Below are 23475 nucleotides of genomic sequence, written 5' to 3' on the forward strand. Positions count from 1 at the left end.
ACAACTTACACCCACATGAACACTGTCTCTGGTCACTGAATCTGGCCTCGGTGGCCAGAGACAGTGGTCATGTGTGTGTTAGTTGTACTTGCCTGTGTGTGTGTGTGTGTGTGTGTGTGTGTGTGTTGTCTACTTTAGAAGACGGCCTTTTGGCTAAAAGCTCATATGTTTAACAGTCTTTCTGTTGTACTTGCCTGCGACTCAACATCTCCTCTATATGGTGAGTATCAATCTATCCTTTTCCTAATACTATCATTATTCCATTCTGGATTTTCCACTGTTTAATGTAAAGAAAAGTTTTATCTGAAAATTAACATGTTCAAAAAGTACATGTCACAGTGAGAACATGGTGTTGTTCGTGGTTTCTATATCTTCTTCGGATTAGTTGGTGAAAGTGCGGGGTGTATCAAAAAGAATCATCCGATTTAGAAAGAAAAAAATCATAACTATTATGTTATTTGAGATGCGTGCATGAACAATGTACTGTTGGAAAGAGCAAACTCTTGAGTTAGTGTAAAACTCAAGAGTAGCAGGAGTGTTAGGTATGGTGTGGATCCTCCTACAGCACAGAGAATTAGATGATGGCATGAACAATTCTTAGAAACAGGTTGCTTGTGTAAAGGCAAATTGCCGGGCCATCCCCAAGTGTCTGACACAGCCATCAAACGCATCTGTCATAGTTTCACAAGGAGTCCACAGAAATCCATTTGCCATGCAGCTTGACAGTTCAACATGCCCCCGATGTCTGCCTAGGGTGTGGTGCGTCGACATTTACACATGGAAGTGCGGGAGTTTTTAAATCAAAGGATTAATGAACGATGGATCGGTCGCACTGGACCATATGATCCAGCCTTATATTACTGGTCTCCAAGCTCACTGGACATGACTATATGTGATTTTTTCTTATGGGGGATTGTAAAAGACTGTTTATGTGCCTCCATTGCCAACAACAATGAATGAACTGAGACATCACATAACAGCAGCTGTGGAAGCTGTAACTTAAGTGTGGGAACAATTTGAATACCGCAATGACATACACTGCGCAACTCAAGGGGGGCATACTGGACGCCTATGAAAAGGTATGAAAAAAAAGAAAAAAAAAACTTTTTGAGTTTCCCATTCATCAAAAAACAAAATTCATTGTATATGTTTATTAGTTTCAGAAATACAGACATGCCAAATTGGATTATTCTTTTTGATACACCCTGTATTTCTGGATAGCTGGAATTTGTTACTTCTTACTATTACATTCTACAGTTCTGAAAATATAATTTTGACTCTTTTTTGAGCTTTTAACTTATCTACAGAAACTCTGCACAGAAAAATGTTAATTCGTGAATATCTGATTTGAACTGCTGACCATTTGCAATAACTACTACACTTTACTTGTACAATGTACACAAAAGAAGAGAAGGTAGAATGAAAATTAGCAAAACAGCAACTGCAATAACATTTTCTTATATACAACACAAGTACACTATGCAGTACTGTAGAACTATATGTAAAATAGAGGAAAGGCAACTACTCACCTATAGCTGACTGATGTGTGGCGCATAGAAACATGCACCAGAAAACAGTCTTTATAGTATTCTCTGTTGTGTGTTTCTATGCACCGAACAGCATTCAGCTGACGGTGACTGGTTGCCTTTCCTCTATATATTACATATTATTCCATACAGGAATTTCCGCTGTTGTAGTACTGTAGCTCTTTTAAACATGTTGTGTATAGTAAAGACAGACCTTAATCATATTTACACAAACCTTCATGTGAAGGAGATTGAGTGAATGACTAGTGTGCATTTTCCTTAAGTTTCCATATCTTTAGTGTCAACTATAGAAAGTGAAAGAGTTAAATTATGACAGGTACTTGTAGGTCTAATGTGTGCTAGTAGAGTCAAAGTCAATTCTATGTTGCGGGTTTAATTATGTCACGCCTATGTGAATGTTACAATGTGATACTTTTTGATAACATCTTGTGGAGAGAATTACTGAATAAAAAAAAATATAGGATGGCATTTCAAATTTCAAAACAAGTTACAAGAATGGCAGTCATGCTGATTAATCCAGAATGAGATTTTCACTCTGCAGCAGTGTGTGCACTGATTTGAAACTTCCTGGCACATTAAAACTGTGTGCCGGACCGAGACTCGAATTTGGGACCTTTGCCTTTCGCAGGCAAGTGCTCTACCATCTGAGCCACCCAAGCATGAGTCGCGACCCGTCCTCACAGCTTCAATTCTGCCAATACCTCATCTCCTACCTTCCAAACTTCACAGAAGCTTCTGTGAAGTTTGGAAGGTAGGAGACGAGGTTGGTTGTTGGAATATCGTGATAGACGTCGTCTTTAATGCATACCCAAAGAAAAAAAAGTCCTGAGGATTTAAATCAGGAGACCTAGCACGCCAAGTATCTGTTCCTGCTCGACCACTCCATCTGGCAGGATATCTTCGGTTCAGAACACAACTTGCATGCAAGGCATGTGCTGGACATCCATCATGTTGATACCACATAAGCATTCTGGTTCTTAGCGGCACTTCATCCAGAAGAGGAGGAAAAATTTGTCTGAGGAAATCAGCATATGCTGTGCCATTTAGACTACCCTTTTAATGAAATAAGGGACAATAATTGTAGTACCAAGCATCCCACACCAGACGTGTTAACTCTCCATTGAAGCTGATGTTCCACCTGTCTAAGCCATCGTGGTTTGTCGCTGGACTGATAATGCAAGTTCCTTTTCTTTACCTGTCCTTTGTTTGAGAAGGAACACTCAACAAGTAAATAGAATATTGGAGAAGAAGTTCGGGTTAGCGAGGATTTGCTGCTGTGCCCACTGACAGAACTGTACATGATTCTGGGAATCATTCCTACGCCATTCTTGGTGTAGGTGTACATGGTAAGGATGGAACCAGTGACGTGTAAGAACAAATGTACACTGGTTTTAGGAATGCCAATCTCATGTTCAAGATGTCGTCTGCTCACATGTGGATTCATAGCAACAGAAGCGAGAACAATAACTTTGGCAACTGTGTCTGTGTGAGTGCTATGACAATTGCATTGTCATGGAATGAAACTTCCTGTTTCCTTAAGCATTGCAACAAGACGAGAAAACATCCATTGGGAAGGTGGGTTCTTGTCAGCATATCGCTCTCTGTACAGTTCCACTGCCTGCGTAGCATTTCACCTACCTTCAACAACACCAATAAAAGAAACGTTATGTCAATGCAGTTTGTACGAAGGAAAGCCTTTACTGTATGCCTACTCTACACAACAGTATTTAAAAAGACTAAACTACTGTACTATATTTACCCGTACATAAGAAAACATTATTGCAATTACTGTTCTGTTAACTTACATTCCCCATAGATGAGTAGCATTTCTACCTTCTCTTCACTGGTGTACATTCTACTTACACAACTCTTCAACTGACGATGATTGACAGAATGACAGGTGTGCATTCTACTTATGTTTACATTTGTCCTCTGTCAACGTCAGCCTGTGGATGTGTTCCATTACCCCGAGTACCGTAACATCCACGTGATAAATTTTTGGCTACAGTGCAACGAGAGGAAATTATGCCTCTAACAGTTATAAACATTATCTATTCGACGTATGAAAAAACAGTGAAAACTTATAAATATTAATCATTTATATAATATTCTATGATATAATTGGACATATCAATGTGTATCATACAAAGACAATGATAATTGTAAATTGCTTTTATGGTCTGTGTTTGTCTTCCTTTGTTTTTACCTTTTGTTGGTTGGCTTTAGTAAGTTGCGGACGCATGTCAAACTGAGGTCTGTTAAGAAATTGTAATTATTTGTTAATTATTACTTGAAAATAGAGTTCATTATTATTATAAATATGAGTGAATAATTATTTGTAACTTTAATTCCTCTCTCAGTAAGCATTATCTGTGTTAATTATTCCTTTCCACTGCAAGGAGCGCAGCCATTGATGATAGCGATTTGTATCGCGTTTTTGTCTGTGTTTTCCTTAGAAACAAATCAAATGTTTGCTTGATGAGGTCTAAATACTGCACAATATGAAAGTATAGTTTATAGCATTTAATAAACATTTTAAATATTTACTTATTTGCCCTAACAATAGAAAGTCTCTATCAATTGTCTGCCGCCATCTTAACAATTATCACAGCGGCAAATTCAAATTACGCAACTCTGCAGACATAAATGCTGAACGTAATACAAATGTGTAAAAATAAAATGTGCACCGGTGGACCCGAACTCATTTTAATGAAAATAATTCGAATCAGATTGGTTCTTTAAAAACAGTGCTCATAGCACGATTGTTATAACAAACTTTTCTAGCTGATGTATGGAGCCGAAATTAATTACGCACGAGTTGCGAAGAATATTGTTTCAAGCAACATATGTCAGTGTTGTGCGCGGCTGATATTCGGTGGTTTCAATGATCATTTTGCTGAAGATAACTGTTTCCATCATAATCCATAGTTGTATAGAATCTGTTGTATGAACTGTGATTTAGTGACACTTACACAACTTACAGACAACACTTTAACACGACGTTAACTTGGAGTTCTTTAGCAACTTGATCAAATCTTTAGCCGGGAGAAAATTATTTAGTAATTACTCAATGTAATAAAATAAGATTATCATTTCCATTTACAAATTAGTTAAATACCAAACCACTAAATAACGCAGCGAACGCCACACTGGTGCCCAACGTGGGGCCACCAATGCACATTTATTCATTTTAATAATTGAAATTGTGATCTATTACGGGTACGGAGTACCAAAACAAACTATTAATCATTGTTTATTTACTTGTTTCATGAGCATTGACATCTTCCTGCCGAACTGCTGTACGAATCTGTCTCTGCGCCGGTGCGACAGTAACTTCATATAAGCAGTGCAGTCCGCAGCTCTCGATTAACTCAGGTAGGGGCAGATGTGCATGTTCAGTAGTTGCATAGCAGCACACAATCAACGTTCACTGCGTGTGCAATTTTAAATTAAAATCAGTACCTCCAGCCATAAGTAGTAATAATTGAATATTCTGGCTGCGAGAACAATATTTTTAAGTGTTATTTGTGTATATGTGTTAGTTATAAGATTATTTTGTGTCAATTGGTGCTTGTCAGTGATTTATATATTTGTTGTGCTATATTGGTGATAGAATGGTTAAACAAAAGAAAAATAAACCGAATGAGCATACTGATGCAGAGATGACATCAGAGTCTCAGGTAGAACAATCTACCCATATTTCTGTCGAATTATTAGAAAATTTAACTATGAATGATAATTTAGTAACTGATGTCCCGAGTGATAGTAAAACTGAGGAGCTGCCAAAACAAACTGACACTCCTGCATTCAACCAGTTTGGAATTAATGACAATATTTGTTCTGAGCAAGGGGCAGAAGTTAGCAATGCTCAAGCTATGTCAATAAAGGATATGCTAACAGCATTTTTTGAAAAGTTTACTATTAAAGAGCAGGAGCGTGAAAGACGTCAGCAGGAAAAGGAAAAACTTAGACAGGAAAAGCTTTCTATAAAAACAGCAACAGGAGCTCAGGGACCAAGAAAAGGAAAAGAAATTTATGGAAAATATAAACAATATTTTTCTGGAAAGAGATAAAGAAATTGTCCGTAGGATAAATCAAGTGTTGGTCAATCGTGATAATGCTATTACTACCCATTTTAAGCAGGAGATCGATGCAGTAAAAACCACTATTGAACCGTTAACAAACATTCCAGTTCAGGTCAATAGACTTCAAACTGAAGCAGATAGACTAGAGAACCAATTCAAAGCTTTGGCTACCGCTGTGGAAACAATGCAGGAGGACATTCCCTCGGAAATCCGAAAGCAAGTCCAAACAGAAGTAGCCAGGGTGCTGAGCTCTGAAAATCAAAACTTTGAAAATCTGACAGTATGCAGTAATGACAACACTGGTACTGACAGGGAAAAGACCGCAGATAATCTAACGGCGAATTTTAATGCACCAGAAGGAAGACCAAATTTTGGTAATCAACCGATATTATCAGAGCAATATGTGACACCAAGGAACAATAATAGTGGAATAGAATGTACTTGTAATAAAGTAACCACACCACTTGTGAATGATAGCAATTCCATGCAATTAACTACTTTGATGCATGAAGAAAGCCTAATTAAGCATAGACAGTTTCAAATATTTAACGAAGAAAGCAAGAAAAACATACATCCAGTAGTTTTCATTCGAAACTTCAAAAGTGTTCTTCCAAAATCATGGTCGGAAGAACAGAAAATACAGTTTGTGGTTTCACATATTTCTGGTGATGCGTCGCTCTGGGCATTACACGCAGCAGAAACGTGCAAGACTTTCCACGACTTTGAGAAGGCGTTCCTTGATCAGTTCTGGTCAGCGTCTACTCAAGAGTGACTCCGTAAAATTGTTTACAATGCAGAAATGTACAATCCGAAGTCAGGTTCCTTAAGAAAGTACTTTGAAAAATATATTAACATGACCCGGTACTGGGATGAGCCAGTAACCGCCAGAGACTTATTGCGAGTGTTAAAAGCTAGATTACCCATACATATTAGAGAAAAATTATTTAATGTTACATACACCGATCTGAAAGAATTTCTGTCTGTAATTGATTCTCTGGATCTAGTGCAAGAAGAAGCCAGAAAAAATTCTGACGTGATCAGCAATAATAATAGTCCTAATAGAAGAAATTCATGAAATGGAAATAATGGAAATAATGGAAATAGGGGCAAAGGTAGTCCAAAGAAAAATAAAAATAAAGCTTATAGTAACGGAAAATACAATAATAATAATAATAATAATAGTAGTAGGAATCCCTACAACCAAAATTTTGGTTATCCTAATAATAATAACAGTAATTATCAAAAGGCCGAAGAACACCAACAACCGAATGGTAATCAGAGGCCATACCACAACGAAAACCCAAACAATAACAATAGCAACCGAAAAGAGACGAAATGACAACAGGTCAGACAGTCCATATAAAGACAAGCCTAAAAATATGCGGGGTAACAGTGAATATTGGCAACAGCAAGGCCCAAGTCATTGGCAGCCGCAGCAAAATTCTATCAATTCAGGGCAGCCAATAAATTATGTACAGGCTATACCTATACCAATCAGAAGTGCAAGTGCACTATCCCATAACTGTAAATATAATGTTTATGGTAAAATAATTAGCAGTAATAAGGTGATAATATTATGTATGTATTAGTTTATAAGCTTTTATGTCAAGTATTACACTGTAATGTTCTTGAATTATTTGAACAAGGAATAGAGAATCCCCATAATAAATGTATTTTTACTCTAAAAGGGATAAATAACTTGATAAACACTTGAGTGTTGTTGCATTAAATGTGAGGAATTTTACCTTCCTATACGTGGGATAAAAATGATTAAAATGCTTAAATAATATATTTGTTCGTGTCTAAGAATGGATATAACAAAAATATTTTCATAAGATTGAGTCATGTAGTCCCACGCACATAGCAAGTGTTGGTGGTGTGTGAGCTGTGTGACTGAAAATAAAAAAATAAATAAATAAATAAATAAAAAATAAAATAAATTGCTTTCACCACTAGTGAAGCGAAATCTGAATGTGTACTGATTTACGTACACGGTTTCATTACGAAGTCATTTAAAATGCTCTAATGAGCAACATTCCTGTTAGATAAACTGAACATGGACATCTGTCCCAAAAACGTGGTAAATAACAATCCCAATAAAAAAATAAAAAATATAAATATACATATCTGTAATAAAATTGGAAATGTACTGTTATCTGGACAGTTCAGTAATGATCTCATGGTCAAGATAATGTAGCAGATTCTGAAAGTTTTATATTGTCTCATGTTCATGTGACAGTGTAAAATTTTAAATTTTGTTATTCAGTCATGGTAATATGAACTTATGTGCAAGTGTACCAGACCTCATTACTTGAAAAGTGTCAATTGCATATAGATTGTCTGTTAAGTACTGTGGAAAACTACTGACAGCAGTCAGAACAGTGAAACGTGTTTCGCAGGAACTAGTGGACGCGTGAAGAACTGTGATTTACATTGTGAATAATGATGAACAGTGATAAAAACTGTGATCATGTAACCTTATGAATGCTCTTGGAGTGTCAAAGTTAGCAGCAACGCTATGAACGTTGAGTACTGTTGACTCTATTAATAATTAATTTGAGCTGATGACCTTTAGTAGTTTGATATGAAGCGTCTCCGCGTGCCAAATTTAATGTGACAGACTGTACAGCTAGCCGCGCGGCAAAACAATAATGCAACGTTGGCTACGCAGCGCGTCGCGAAAATATTTACATTCCGCTTAAGTATACAAAGCACACTACGGACACTTGTATCATTAACGGTGCAGTGTTCAAAATGTGCATATTGTAATAAACTTACATGTGAATCACTACATTGTGTTGAACAGTGTCAAAATACAGAACATACTCCAAAAACAGTCTAATTCCATCCGTGTGAATGCAAGTGAAATGGACACTAATAAACTTTTCCACAGGATGAGAATAGTAATTATCTTGTCACTGATGCTTATATTTTGACATTTCATGTACTCGTCTTAAACTGAGGGACGTGGGAAAGGAGAAACAAGACCTGCTGCAGTGCGACTTCCAGCCAGCAGCAGATCCAAACCACGATGCAGCTGACGGCAGCCGACGCCCCTCCCACTCGGCCGGGGGCGGTCCAGCAGCAGCCACTACCTGTCTGCGTTCCAACGGCTCGACACGGGGGCGGTCTTACGGCATCAGTGGCAAATTCTTGTGACATTCGATAAATGAGTGACTTTGGAAATTCTATGATATAGCACCATGAGAAAACATTCATTATCTCAGATGCTTACAACAGAGTCATAAATTTGCATTTTCCAGCATATTCTATTACAATCATGTCAAGCCCGACTGTTAAAAGTAGGTGTCTGTATTTTCTTGAAGCCCCTTGGACGGTTTTATTCCTGGTTTTCCGAGTCCAGTGAACCCAATGGGGGCGGGGGGGGGGGGGGGGGGGATAAGTTAATCCAGGAAGTATCCGCAGCAATTTCCGAGATAATACAGTCACTGAAGTCATTTAAAGTACTCGATTCAACTATAATTTTATCATGACTAAATAAAATTGAAACTAAACATTTGCATCTTGAGAGTAGACTGATAAAAAAATATACAATAGATAAACTAATTTTTTTCTCAGCCCAAGGGGCATTATAACATCCACATGATAAATTTTTGGCTACAGTGCAACGAGAGGAAATTATGCCTCTAACAGTTATAAACATTATCTATTCGACGTATGAAAAAACAGTGAAAACTTATAAATATTAATTATTTATATAACATTCTATGATATAATTGGACATATCGATGTGTATCATACAAAGACAATGATAATTGTAAATTGCTTTTATGGTCTGCGTTTATCTTCCTTTGTTTTTACCTTTTGTTGGTTGGCTTTTGTAAGTTGCGGACACATGTCAAACTGAGGTCTGTTAAGAAATTGTAATTATTTGTTAATTATTACTTGAAAATAGAGTTCATTATTGTTATATCCTCACCAGTAATGCCACCCGAGCCCGCTGCCAAAAGGTTGGCAGCATCAAAGTCCGGACGCCGTCCGCATAAGCAGCGCCAGCGAGACAGGAAATCGCCGCAAGTCTGCGCGCGCCACCGCTGGCTTCTGGTTTCTTAAGCGCTGGAGTCGCGAGCGCTAGGACAGTTCTGTATTCGCCGCTCAGTTGTATACTCGCCACCGAATTGTGTACTTGCTAGTCAGTTGTGTGTTCATCGCCGCAGAGTTGTTGTTTGTCGTCAGCCGACGCTGACCTAGCCGCTCCGACTCGAACTAGACAGATCTCTGTAGACACAGAGTTCACTACTGCGTTTCTGTATCTTCGTTAATAAAGATAAGTACCTACTTTTATTTAATCAGAGTATTTGGGTTTTCATCTTTCTGTTCACTGTTCCAGCGGACTGGTCGGCCCGCTATTAAAAGTGTGGCGGTGACTTCGTAAGCCGTTTCTACAGCGAATTGTTTGTCGCTACGAACGCCGCCACAAAACTGGCGACGAGGACTGCCGAACTCGTGTGCAGAGCTGGTTCAACTTGTTTCTGGTTATACTAATTATAGCGATAAACTTTTGGGGGCTGCTTTAATTTGTGTTCACTATGTCTGCCGACTTACAACAGTTGATCTTGTTACAGAGTCAGCAAATACAAAGTCTGGTGGAAGCAATCGCCAAACAAGCGGCTAATCCTCCAACACAAAAGGAACAAGCACAGGCAGCACCACCTTTCCGTGTTTTTGATGCATCAAGAGAAGAATGGCGAGAATATTTCGCGCAGTTGCAGGCGCACATGACAGTCTACAAAATCACAGGTACTGAGCGGCAGCTTTATTTAATTTCCACTGTAGGCGTGGAAGTCTATCGACTACTTTGTAAGTTGTTCCCGGAATCCCAGCCAGAAGCTTTAGACTATGACGTTGCTGTTAACAAGCTTGCTGAGTATTTCGAGTCGCGAGTTCATGTGGCAGCAGCCAGATTCAAGTTCTTCAGATTAAAGAAACTGCCACATCAATCTAATAAACAGCGGTTAACAGATTTACGGGGCCTCACCCGTCAGTGCCGATTTAATTGTATGTGTGGAGCTTCCTACAGTGATGTCATGTTACGAGACGCTATTACTCAAAACATTGCAGATTCTCGTATTCGTGCTGCTATCTTAAAGTTGCCTGACCCGTCATTAGAGACTGTGATGAACATCACTGAAGCCCAAGATACTTTCGACTATGCTGAGTGTGAGTTAGATCAGCCATGTATTTCTCAAATTGCCTGTGCTAAGCAAGTTATGTCACGCCCGCGGGCCCACCGGCAGAGTCAGACTGTAAACACTAGCCGGCCGCGTCATGTTAAACACATTCGTCAGCCGCGTGTGCGAAATGATAGAGTTAAGTCTTGCCCTAAGTGTGTTCTTGCTCATCCTCGTGAACGTTGCCCGTTAAGAAACGCGGTTTGTCACTTTTGTCAAAGGAAAGGACACATCCAGACTGTTTGTTTGCGTAAACGCAAGAACAATTCTAGTGCTGCCCAGCCCATGGATATTCATGTTCTTCAAAGTCAGCCCGCCCAGAAGGTCGCGTTTAAAGACTCTTCCACAGTTTGTGTGGGTAATAAACTTGTTCGCAATAAGCCACCCACCCAGCCCTCTGCTATGCGACCCAAGCGTAATTCAAACGCTGTAAAAAGTAATGTACAGACTGCAAGTGAAGCGGGAGTTGTTGTTCCACCTGCCCAACCCACGAGTTGTCGTAAGCAGCGAACACGCGCTGATTTTGTGTCTTCCACCTCCACTGCACCGATCCAGAGACAGTGTAATAAACTATTTGTGAAGCTACGCATCCAGGATAAGACCTTCAATTTTCAATTAGACACTGGTGCGTCTGTGACTCTCATAAATAGTGCTACGTATGCGGCTATCGGCCGCCCTAAACTTTCAGCGGCAAAACATTCTTTGGCTACTTATAGTGGAGAACAAATTCCTGTATTAGGTGTATGTAGCGTGCCAGCCACATTCCGTGGCAATACAAAAACAGTTTCATTCACAGTGCTCCGCACTACAGACAGTGTAAACATTTTCGGATTAGACTGTTTTGACTTGTTTGGCCTGTCTATCCAAGACAATGTGTTGCAAATCAATTCTGTTGTTGTTCCTCAAGACAGCATAACCGATTTGTGTACACGATACAGTGACATATTTAAAGACGAACTAGGTTGTGCTGCGAACTTTGCCGCTCATATTACGTTAAAAGATAATGCTCAGCCTCGATTTTGTTGTGCTCGTCCAGTGCCTCATGCCCTTCGGGCACCTGTAGCAGATGAACTTCGTCGTTGGCAAAACAACGGTGTTATTCGACCCGTTTCAGCGAGCCAGTGGGCTTCTCCCTTAGTTATTATAAAGAAACCGTCTGGCAAGTTACGTTTGTGTGCTGATTTTAAGTCGACAGTTAATCCTCAGACTGTCATTGATTCTTTTCCTTTGCCTAGACCGGACGAGCTGAAAGGATAATTTAGGGGAAGCTCGTTTCTTTTCCAAAATTGATCTCCGTGAAGCATATTTGCAATTGCCCCTCGACGAGCAATCACAACAGTATTTTGTCATAAACACGTCGTTGGGGTTGTTCCGTTTTCTGCGTTTGCCTTTTGGTTGAGCGTCAGCTCCAGCTGTTTTTCAGCGTTTTTTGTCAAAACTTCTGGCTAATGTGCCATCGTGTTGCAACTATTTAGACGATATTGTTGTGTCCGGTCGGACGCCTGCTGAACATTTCCGTAATTTGGAGTGTTTCTAGTGGGACATGTTATTAATGCTCAAGGCATTCATCCCTCCCAGTCACATTTAGCAGCTATTCGTGATTTGCCCGCCCCTCGCAATCTGCATGAATTGCAAGCAGTTCTTGGCAAATTGACGTATTATATTAGGTTTATACCTAATGCATCACAGATTGCTGCACCGTTGCATCGTCTCCGCCGTAAGAATGTTCCGTTTGTGTGGTCAGCTGATTGCCAATCAGCCTTTCAGCAGCTTAAAGAGGCTTTATTGAATGATCGTTGTCTGGTCCATTACGACCCTAACAAGCCTCTGGTGTTAGCTTGTGATGCCTCTTCTTTCGGCCTCGGTGCTGTGTTGTCTCACCGAGTCGGTAACACCGAACGTCCTATTGCGTTCGCATCTAAATTGCTAAACAAAGCTCAGTGTAATTATAGCCAATTGGACAAGGAAGCGTTGGCTATTGTGTTCGGTGTCACAAAATTCCATCACTACCTCTATGGTAGACAATTCTATTTAGTAACAGATCACAAGCCCCTGACGTCACTGTTTCATCCGTCTAAACCAGTTCCTCAGCGGACAGCTCAGAGACTACAACGTTGGGCTCTTTTGTTATCACAATACCAGTATGAGATACTGTATCGCCCTACAGCTCAGCATGCAAACGCTGACGCGCTTTCTAGATTGCCGATTGCTGCGGATGATGTCTTCGATTCCTCTGACGACTCTTGCCATCAGATTGACGCCGATGAGCATCAATCCCTCCGGGATTTTCCGATTGATTATCGTCAGGTGGCACGTGAGACAGCTACGGATCCTCATCTGAGTTTACTATTACGTTTTGTTCAACGTGGTTGGCCGTCCAAGGCAAAGGACATATCGGATCCTGTGGTTCGTCGCTATTATCCGCAACATCATCTGTTGTCTGTTTCGCACGGAGTTTTGCTGTTACGCACCGAGAATGACCAGCTTCGTGTAATGGTTCCCCAAGTGCTCCAATCCAAGGTCCTCGACTTGTTGCATCAAGGTCATTGGGGAGTGGTCCGCACCAAGCAGCTTGCCCGCCGTCATTGTACATGGATCGGCATTGATAAGCAGATTACGCAGATGTCTACAGATTGTTCGACGTGTGCCGAACACCAAGCTGCTCCGCCTCAACGCTGTTTTGAGTGGGCACGCCCTGCCGGTCCCTGGCAGCGAGTACATATTGATTTCGCTGGTCCATATTGGAATTCTCGTTGGCTCATCATGATAGATGCATTTAGTAATTTTCCGTTTGTTGTGCCCATGCAGTCTACAACGTCTGCACAAACTATAAAGGTGTTGACTTCAATTTTTTGTATTGAGGGTCTTCCAGAAGTTTTAGTGTCTGACAATGGTCCACAATTTACCTCTGCTGAATTTGAAAGTTTTTGTTCTGCCAATGGCATTCGCCATGTTCTTACTCCGCCGTTCCACCCTCAATCGAATGGTGCAGCGGAACGTTTTGTACGCACATTCAAGGATCATATGGACCGCCTTCGTGCTACGCATTCTCGTCAGCAGGCCCTCATCACGTTCCTGTCGTTGTACCGGACCACGCCACGGAACGGCCCTTCGCCTGCGGAGCTTCTCCACGGCCGTCGTCATCGCACCCTACTACGGTTGTTGCACCCCCCGGATCGACCCGCCGCTTCTGAGCATCGCACACGTTTTCAGCACAACGACGCCGTTTTTTTCAGAGTTTATCACGGTCGCCGTCGTTGGGAACGTGGTACCGTGATAAGTGTCCAGGGTCGGGGTTTTTATACTGTTCAAGGTGCTACTGGGGTGCACAGGAGGCATCAGAACCAGTTGCGCCGCGCTGGCCGCCCGGATTCTGCCGCTCGTTCTTTGTCCACAGATTTGGTCCGCGGCGGGTTCCAGCCGCGCCTTCCGACTTCGTTGCCGCCCCCGGGGCAGCAGCAGCAGCCGTCGCCGCTACCACGCCGACAGCCAGTCCCGTGATGCCTCCCGCGCAGCTTCATCCGGGAGGGCCCCAGGTGGTTGCTCCGGCGCCTGCGGTCCCTCTTCAGTCGCCACCGCCTTCAGAGCTGATGGACGTCGACCCCTCAGCCGGGCCGCCTTCCCAAGCGGTGGCTGTGCAGCCTGTCCTGCAGCCGCTTTCCTTGGGCACCCCCAAGGAGTCTGACACCGCAGCGCCTTGTCCGGCGCCCACTCAGCAGCCGTCGACGCAGCGTCAGGAGACGCTGCCTCTCTTCGTGGGTCCCGACGCCCCGTCGCGTCCAGTACCAGAAGCTGCGCCCGTGGTCACAGGCGTGCACCCTGACCTCGGTTTTCAGTCGGTGTTTCCCGAAGCCCCGCGCAGCCAATGCTGGGGTGCGGACCAGGGACTGCCACCGACAACAGTCTCCGCCCCGGTCTCTTCTGCTACGCCTGCGGCCAGACCCCTCCCCCGCCGTCGACGCTCGCCACGTCATTATTCAACGATGGTGCGGCGATTTGGGGGGGAGGAGTGTTATATCCTAGCCAGTAATGCCACCCGAGCCCGCTGCCAAAAGGTTGGCAGCATCAAAGTCCGGACGCCGTCCGCATAAGCAGCGCCAGCGAGACAGGAAATCGCCGCAAGTCTGCGCGCGCCACCGCTGGCTTCTGGTTTCTTAAGCGCTGGAGTCGCGAGCGCTAGGACAGTTCTGTATTCGCCGCTCAGTTGTATACTCGCCACCGAATTGTGTACTTGCTAGTCAGTTGTGTGTTCATCACCGCAGAGTTGTTGTTTGTCGTCAGCCGACACTGACCTAGCCGCTCCGACTCGAACTAGACAGATCTCTGTAGACACGGAGTTCACTACTGCGTTTCTGTATCTTCGTTAATAAAGATAAGTACCTACTTTTATTTAATCAGAGTGTTTGGGTTTTCATCTTTCTGTTCACTGTTCCAGCGGACCGGTTGGCCCGCTATTAAAAGTGTGGCGGTGACTTCGTAAGCCGTTTCTACAGCGAATTGTTTGTCGCTACGAACGCCGCCACAAAAATTATTATTATAAATATGAGTGAATAATTATTTGTAACTTTAATTCCTCTCTCAGTAAGCATTATCTGTGTTAATTATTTCTTTCCACTGCAAGGAGCGCAGCCATTGATGATAGCGATTTGTATCGCCTTTTTGTCTGTGTTTTCTTAGAAACAAGTCAAATGTTTCCTTGATGAGGTCTAAATACTGCACAATATGAAAGTATAGTTTATAGCATTTAATAAACATTTTAAATATTTACTTATTTGCCCTAACAATAGAAAGTCTCTATCAATTGTCTGCCGCCATCTTAACAATTATCACAGTGGCAAATTCAAATTACGCAACTCTGCAGACATAAATGCTGAACGTAATACAAATGTGTAAAAATAAAATGTGCACCGGTGGACCCGAACTCATTTTAATGAAAATAATTCGAATCAGATTGGTTCTTTAAAAACAGTGCTCATAGCACGATTGTTATAACAAACTTTTCTAGCTGATGTATGGAGCCAAAATTAATTACGCACGAGTTGCGAAGAATATTGTTTCAAGCAACATACGTCAGTGTTGTGCGCAGCTGATATTCGGTGGTTTCAATGATCATTTTGCTGAAGATAACTGTTTCCATCATAATCCATAGTTGTATAGAATCTGTTGTATGAACAGTGATTTAGTGACACTTACACAACTTACAGACAACACTTTAACACGATGTTAACTTGGAGATCTTTAGCAACTTGATCAAATCTTTAGCCGGGAGAAAATTATTTAGTAATTACTCAATGTAATAAAATAAGATTATCATTTCCATTTACAAATTAGTTAAATACCAAACCACTGAGTAACACAGCGAACGCCACAGTACCTGCACTAAGTGCTGGGAGTGTCAATGCCAATGTTGTGTTATATAATCAATAACATTGTGTTTCAGTGAATGGTACACTGTGATAAATTTTTGAGTATGTCTTTAGGATAGGAAATGAATTACCAAATAAAAAATACAGGGTGCCATTTAAAAAAATCATACCGCTGTTCATATCCTTGTAAAAAATAAAGTTACAACGAAGACAATCATGCTGATTGATGTCCCACTGACGGCTAAAGAACATTTGCTTGAAACATTTTGTAATTTGCATCTGGAGAAACATTTATTTAGTGTGGTCAAGATAATGGGGCACCTTGGTCATAACGTCAACAGCCTCGCAGTACATTTTCTCCCTTACATTTTTTTTTGTCAACAATCAATCACAGTTTGAAAGCAACAACAACATTAATAAGTACAGTAACACCCTGACTAATGTTACCCCACATTTTACACAACACCAAAGCTACACAATTTGTCTGCTGAGTGCTGCACACATCCATCCTCCCGCACTGCCCACACAGTATTCAGCTTACAACAGGTTCAGATGTATTTTGTGATGAATCATTTTATCCATATTCTAAATATTCTAAATATGTTATCCACACAAAGCAGGCCTGATTGATTTGCAGCAAATATGAAAAGAAAATTATTATATCTGGAGGGTAAACTCAATACTATCAAAGACTTTGATTCAGAAATTAAAATTGTTGAACTGGCAAAGAAGTTTGATCTACTGGAACCAACAGTCAGAAAAATTGTAAAAGGTAGAGAAAAAAATCTCAACACTGTGAAAAAAACTCAGTCTTTGAATTCAAGTATCATTCCTAAATGTTATGGTTCAGATGGAAACAATGTTAAAATTAAAGTGTGGTAATCAAGCAAGGGTGAAAAACTGTCCTGCTGATCATAAGAGCGTATTCTCTCAAAACAAGCTTTTTTTTTAGAGACTGAAAAAAGAAGCTGGGGAGGCAGCCAAAGATGAAATGTTAAAAGCTAGTAATGATTGGGTTTGGCCATTCTGAAGCCATCATAATTAGGGTGGCACTGCAGAGACGGCAAGTGCTGATGAAGAGAATGTGTCACTCTATTCAGAGAAACTCAAGGCAATGACAGAAGAAACTGGCTATACCAGCCAACATATTCAAAGTAGATGAAACTCGACTGTTCTGGAAGAAGACGCATAAAATAACTTTTATTGCATTTGAAAAGAAAAGCTTTCCAGGGTTTTACAACAACCACAAATCAACTGACGGTTATAGCTGATGCAAATGCAGCTGGTGATTGTAGATTGAAACTTCTCTTAGGGTATCACTCGAAAACCCAAGAGCTGAAGATGGGTTACCCATGATTTGTAAGTCAAATGCTAAAGCTTGGGTGACAGCTCCCCTGTCGGAGGATTAGTTTGGTCTTCACTTCATAGCTAAAGTTGAACATTATTGCCAATTAAAATGAATCCCATTTAAAGTGATGCTATTAATGGACAACACACCAGGTCTTTCTCCTGTAACTCTAATTAATTTCAACCCAGATGTGAAAGCCGTATTTTTACCACCAAATACAATAAGCTTCCTACAAACTGATGGACCATACACTATTTAAAGCTTACGAAAGTGAGATGATCATATGCGCATCTACATGAAGCTATGAGACAGAACAATGAGTTCTCTGTTAAAGACTTTTGGAAGCAATTCTACGCATTAAATGCCATGGGAATTGTAGGACAATCTTGGAATTAAATGTCACAAAAAACTTTAAATGGCTTCTGGAAGAGACAGTGTCTTCCTCAGCCTCCCTTCTACACTGAAACACAGGGGAATCAATACTAGATGCTGATCAGTTCGATAATGTGATTGAAGAAATGGTCGATCTTGCCACACAATTAAATTTAGAGGTGGATGGTGATGACATTCAAGAAGTGTTGGATTCACACAATCAGGTGCTGACAACTGATGAGATTATAGAAACGTGTGAGAAAGTGCACAACATTGAACAACCTTGTTCTTTAGGCCCATTTCAATCAGAAGATCAAATGACGGCTGCAAACTTGTCAAAAGACCTCAGTTCAATTGAAAAAGGTTACAAATTTCAGAAAAAACAGACTCCAACAAAACGTGAATTTCTGCTACTAAATGGGGAATAAAAAATTTAGTAACAGGCTACAAGGAAATGTTGCATGAGAAGGACGACACTTTAGATTTTATGAAACCTTCTAGAGCACGACGACTTCTGTTTACATTGCTGCAATGTATAATACTGTAATGTAATGTAATTTTTTATATTGTTGAACATTATATTAAACATTTATCTCCTAATATACACTGTCTTCTTTAGTCCCTAGTCTCAACTGAACACAATTTGTATGTATTTATATGCAAAATTGGACTTCAACATACAAATTCAACTTACACAGTTATTGCTTGGTCCCATTTATCAAGTATGTCTAAGGTATGGAGGAATGACTCACACTATTCATCACTCAGATTTAGTGCGGCACTGAAAGAAGTCAGAACATTGTTACAGAAGCAACAAAAAAAGCATGCTGAATTTAAAAGAACGCAAAATTCCATGATGGGCAAAGTTCTACAGGCGCTAAACCCAAAGAGGTTCTGGTCATACGTAAAGTACACCAGCGACAAGACGCAATCAATACCTTCACTGTAAGATAACAATGGTGATGTCACTGATGACAGAGCAACTGAAATAGAGCTACTAAAAACAGTTTTCCAAAACTTACAAAAGAAGACAAAGTAGATATTACAGAAATCGAATCAAGAACAACCAGCAGCAAGAGTAACTCAGAAGTACATATCCTCGGTGTAGGAAGCAGCTTACATTACTTAATGAAGTCAAGTTTTCTCATCCAGATAGTATACCAATTAGGTTTCTTTCCAAAGATGCTGATACAATAGTCCTATACTTATCAATCATATATAACAGCTCGCCTGACGAATTATCCATACCAAAAGACTGGAAAGCTGCACAGGTCACACCAATAATCAAGAAAGGGAATTGGAGTAACCTGATGAGTTACATACCCATACCACTGACATAAATTTGCAGCAGCTTTTGGGAACATGTACTGTGTTCGAACATTATGAATTGTTTCAAAGGAAATGGTCTGTTGACACAAAATCAGTATGAATTCAAAAAATATCATTCTTGTGAAACACAACCAGCTCTTCATTCACATGAAGTAATGAGTGCTATTAAGAGGGTTTGTCAAAAAGGTTCCATATTTTTAGATTTGCATAACGCTTTCGACATAGTTCCTCACAAGCATCTTCTCATCAAATTGCAAGCCTATGGAGTATCCCCCTAAATGTGTGACTGGGTTTGTGATTTTCTGCCAGAAAAATCACAGTTCAGAGTAACTGATGGAAAATCATCAAGTAAAACAGAAGTAATATCTGGCATTCCCCAAGAAAGTGTTATGGGCCCTATGCTGTTCCTCATCTACATAAATGACATAGAAGATTATCTGAGCTGCCTTCTTAGATTGTTTGCAGATGATGTAAAGTAATCAAATGATCAAAACCAATTGCAAGATGATTTAGACAAGATATCTGTATGGTGCAAAAAGTGGCAATTGACTGAAAAGCGTATACTTAAAAAAAAAAAAGTGCTAGAAGCAATCCACTAAATTTTGGTCACACAATAATTCACACAAGTCTAAAGGCTGTAAAATTCAACTAAATACTTGGGGGTTACAATTAGTGGTGCTTTTATTTGAATACTTAGGGGTTATAATTATGATTAACTTAAATTGCAATGATCTCATACATGATGTTGTGAGTAAAGCGAACCAAAGACTGTGATTTATTGGCAGAACACTTAGAAACTGCAGCAGGTCAACTAAAGAGACTGCTTAGACTACACTCGTCCACCCTCTTCTGGAGTACTGCCGTGCATTGTGGGACCCGCTTCATATAGGACTGACAGAGGACATCAAAAAAGTTCAAAGAAGGGCAGCTTATTTCATATTACTGCGAATTGGGGAGAGAGTGGCAAGGACATAATGCATGAATTGGGGTCGCAATCATTAAAACAAAGGTGTTTTTCATTACTACTAGATCTCCTCATGAAATTTCAATCACCAACTTTCTCCTCTGACTGATAAAGTATTCTGTTGGCACCTACCTACATAGAGAGACATGATAATCACAATAATATAAGAGAAATCAGAGGTTGCACATAAAGATTTAAGTGCTCATTTTTCCCATTCATTCTTCACAAGCAGAACAGTAGAGAAACAGCTTGAAGGAGGTTTGAGGAACTTAACTGTAATTTGGAGGCTAATAAAGTAGATGTAGACATGAGATATTCAGCCAAAAAAATCTTTGACCACATACCCTGGATGCAAAGAATTTAATTGGTTATAAAATTCATTTCAAACACAAACTGAAATCATATCTGCTTCACACCTCCTCCTACTCCATACAAGAATTTATGAATGTGTAGTAATATGATGTTTGTGTGTGTGTGTGTGTGTGTGTGTGTGTGTGTGTGTGTGTGTAAAAGAGAAAGGGGGAGGGAGAGGGAGAGAGGGGGGGAGGGAGGGAGGGGGAGGGGGAGGGGGGGAGAGAGAGAGAGAGAGAGAGAGAGAGAGAGAGAGAATGATCACAGATAAGATACATTGAAAAAATGGTACAAGTGTGAGTAGGACTCGTGCACTGTGGGTTCCATACAAACTCAGTTTTGCATGTAGACAGTTTATCCATTTCAGGAATAGAGGATCTTAACTATTTTAGTCTGTTATTGACATCTGATACTGGCAAGGTATCAGTGACAGCGATTCCAAGACTTTCAAGAATATTTTAATTTCAAGTTTGAAGTAAGATAACAACTATTTTAGTCTATTATTGACATCTGATACTGGCAAGATATCAGTGACAGGGATTCCAAGACTTTCAAGAATATTTTAATTTCAAGTTTTAAGTAAGATAACAAATAACAAAAGAAATATTCTTTTCACAAGAAATAATTACAAATTAACAATTTTCTGATTTTTTCCTTTACTTGTGCTGTGAAACCTTTCTTCTTGTGAAATTTCTTGAGTCTACATCAGGGGAGAACCCTCTAGGTTTTAATGAGTAAGTTTGTGGGTATCAAAGTATGTGACGTAAATGGCCATAGCTTTTGACTGCATGAATTTAGAAGCTTCACATATTTTCACTGCTAAGGAACCCAAGCCCTTCATATGTGACATAAATTTCAACTTGATATGTCTATCCGTTCCTGAGAAACGGGGTTTTGAACAGTTGAACAGACAGACAGACAGAAATACAACAAAGTGACCCTAGAATGGTTCCGATTTTATTGATTGACATACGGAACCCAAAAGAGAGAGAGAGAGAGAGAGAGAGAGAGAGAGAGAGAGAGAGAGAGAGAGGGGGGGGGGGGGGGGGGGGGGGGAACGAGGAGGAGGAGAAAGAGGAGGAGAGGAGGAAGAAGAAGAAGAAAGAAAATCTTAATAAATCATTTAAATGGGCAGCATGTTGCTATATTTTGCACTGAGAAAGTGATTCATAATTGTAAAATTGACTTGTTCCATATCAATGCGAGAGTTTGCAATTTTGATGCATAGAATATGCAAATAACTAACAAACTAACTAGCTAACCAACTGACTTACTTGAATGCTAGCAAATATTTCAGCTTCTGTAGAGGGCACTGTATATATCTGCCACATGACAGATGATTGTAGAATGTCTAATCTCATAGAGTCACCGAGCAGTGCCAGGAGAAAAGTACTCAGAGCCAGTGCCTCCTCCTTCTGGCAGAAGGGTTGAAGGGAAATGAATAGGGGAGAAGGTAAAGGACGAGCTAAGTTTAGAAAACAGGAGAGTTACGACAAATTCCCAGAACCCTTGGTCAGGAGAGACTTACTGGACTGAACCCAGCTAGTAAGTTTCCCTGATCCACGGTTCTGGGCAACTTTTTTGTAACACTTCTCATTTCCCAAATGTCATCACTCCTTTTCCTTTATCTATCTTCCTATCCCTTCAACCCTGATGCCAGAAGAAGAAGCCACTAGCTCTGAAAGTTTGCACATTAGTATATCTATTATACAGTTTTCTTCTACTGTCACCTGGTGAACATATTTCTTTTTATCTATCCATATTATATCATATTTTAAAATACTGAGTATTTTCACTGATATAATGTTATATAGTGCCAGTTTCATTCATTACTGTTTTTGCTATAGGTACAGCAGCTGTATATTTTGGATTAGCTGTCAGCCTTTGAATTTCATATTTCTTGTTTATCATTAAGAGATCACACAAGACCTTTTTCTGGATTGCGTCTTTCAGTACATTAACAGAAATGTCAATGAACTGAACACTCTTAGGATGTTATTCATCTCACAAGCCATCTGGGTAAATCTGACAACAGTGATGTTTTGTAATGAAGCCCTGTCACAATTTTTGAGATACACCTATTGTTAGGCATGTGTCGATTTGCTTTTCCCAATTCAAACAAGGTATTACTTTTTAAAAGCTAAGTGAAATACCTGGCCAATACTCCATAACAATGTACAGTTTGAAAAGTGAGGAATATCTAGGGACAATGAACTTTTCCCTCTTTTAGATGTAGCCTGCTAATTAAATACAGGAGGCAAAAAACATTAACAGGTTAATAAACTACATTTCACACTCACCTTAAATGAGAGATTCCTAACTATCAATCTTCCCTTTTTCTTTGGACGTTTTTCCATCTTCCTTTCTTTCTTCTCTTTTTTAAATGATTCACTATTTTCATTTTTTATTTCATCTGTAGTGTTGCTGACATCCTTTTTAGTATCTAATGATTCATGCTCCTGCTTGAAGCCTTCTGTATTGGTTATGAAATTTCCTGTTTTGGGGAAACAAAAACATAGAAATAGGTACATATTTTAATTAATCTGTATATTTACTGGATGAGATAAAAATAATGCTGGAACCAACCTGCTTCATCCTGTTCAATTTTAGGAGAATATTGCTGACTTTTCACTGTTGAATTTGACATATTTTTGGTATGGAGATCGTAACTCTTATTTTTCTTCTGTGAAAAGAAATCATCTTGCATAAGAGTGTGTTATATGCACAATACCATTATGACAATCAGGAGACCACACAAGCAGTTTTCATAATATTGTAGAGAGTCAAACTGCTGGCCAAGTGCAACAGACTTTATAGCTTTATTTCATCAATTACCAATTACATATACAATGAGAATAAGCATCAAATAACTTTATAACAATAACAGAAACTCAAGAATGGAATAACACATAAAAAAGGAA

General features: G+C 40.0%; 1 protein-coding gene across 1 annotated transcript in view; it reads right to left on the bottom strand.

Moving 5' to 3' along the window:
- LOC124622421 (RNA-binding protein 28) overlaps positions 1–23475 on the bottom strand; it is a 116739-nt gene that overhangs the window by 45706 nt on the left and 47558 nt on the right. The window contains exons 5-6 of the mRNA XM_047148114.1: positions 23141–23237; positions 22855–23048 (exon numbers count right to left, since the gene is read on the bottom strand). Coding sequence (XP_047004070.1) covers positions 22855–23048; positions 23141–23237 — 291 coding nt within the window. The remainder of the gene's footprint in view (positions 1–22854; positions 23049–23140; positions 23238–23475) is intronic.

Source organism: Schistocerca americana, chromosome 7 (assembly GCF_021461395.2).
Source record: "Schistocerca americana isolate TAMUIC-IGC-003095 chromosome 7, iqSchAmer2.1, whole genome shotgun sequence".
Classification (NCBI taxonomy): Eukaryota; Metazoa; Arthropoda; class Insecta; order Orthoptera; family Acrididae; genus Schistocerca; species Schistocerca americana.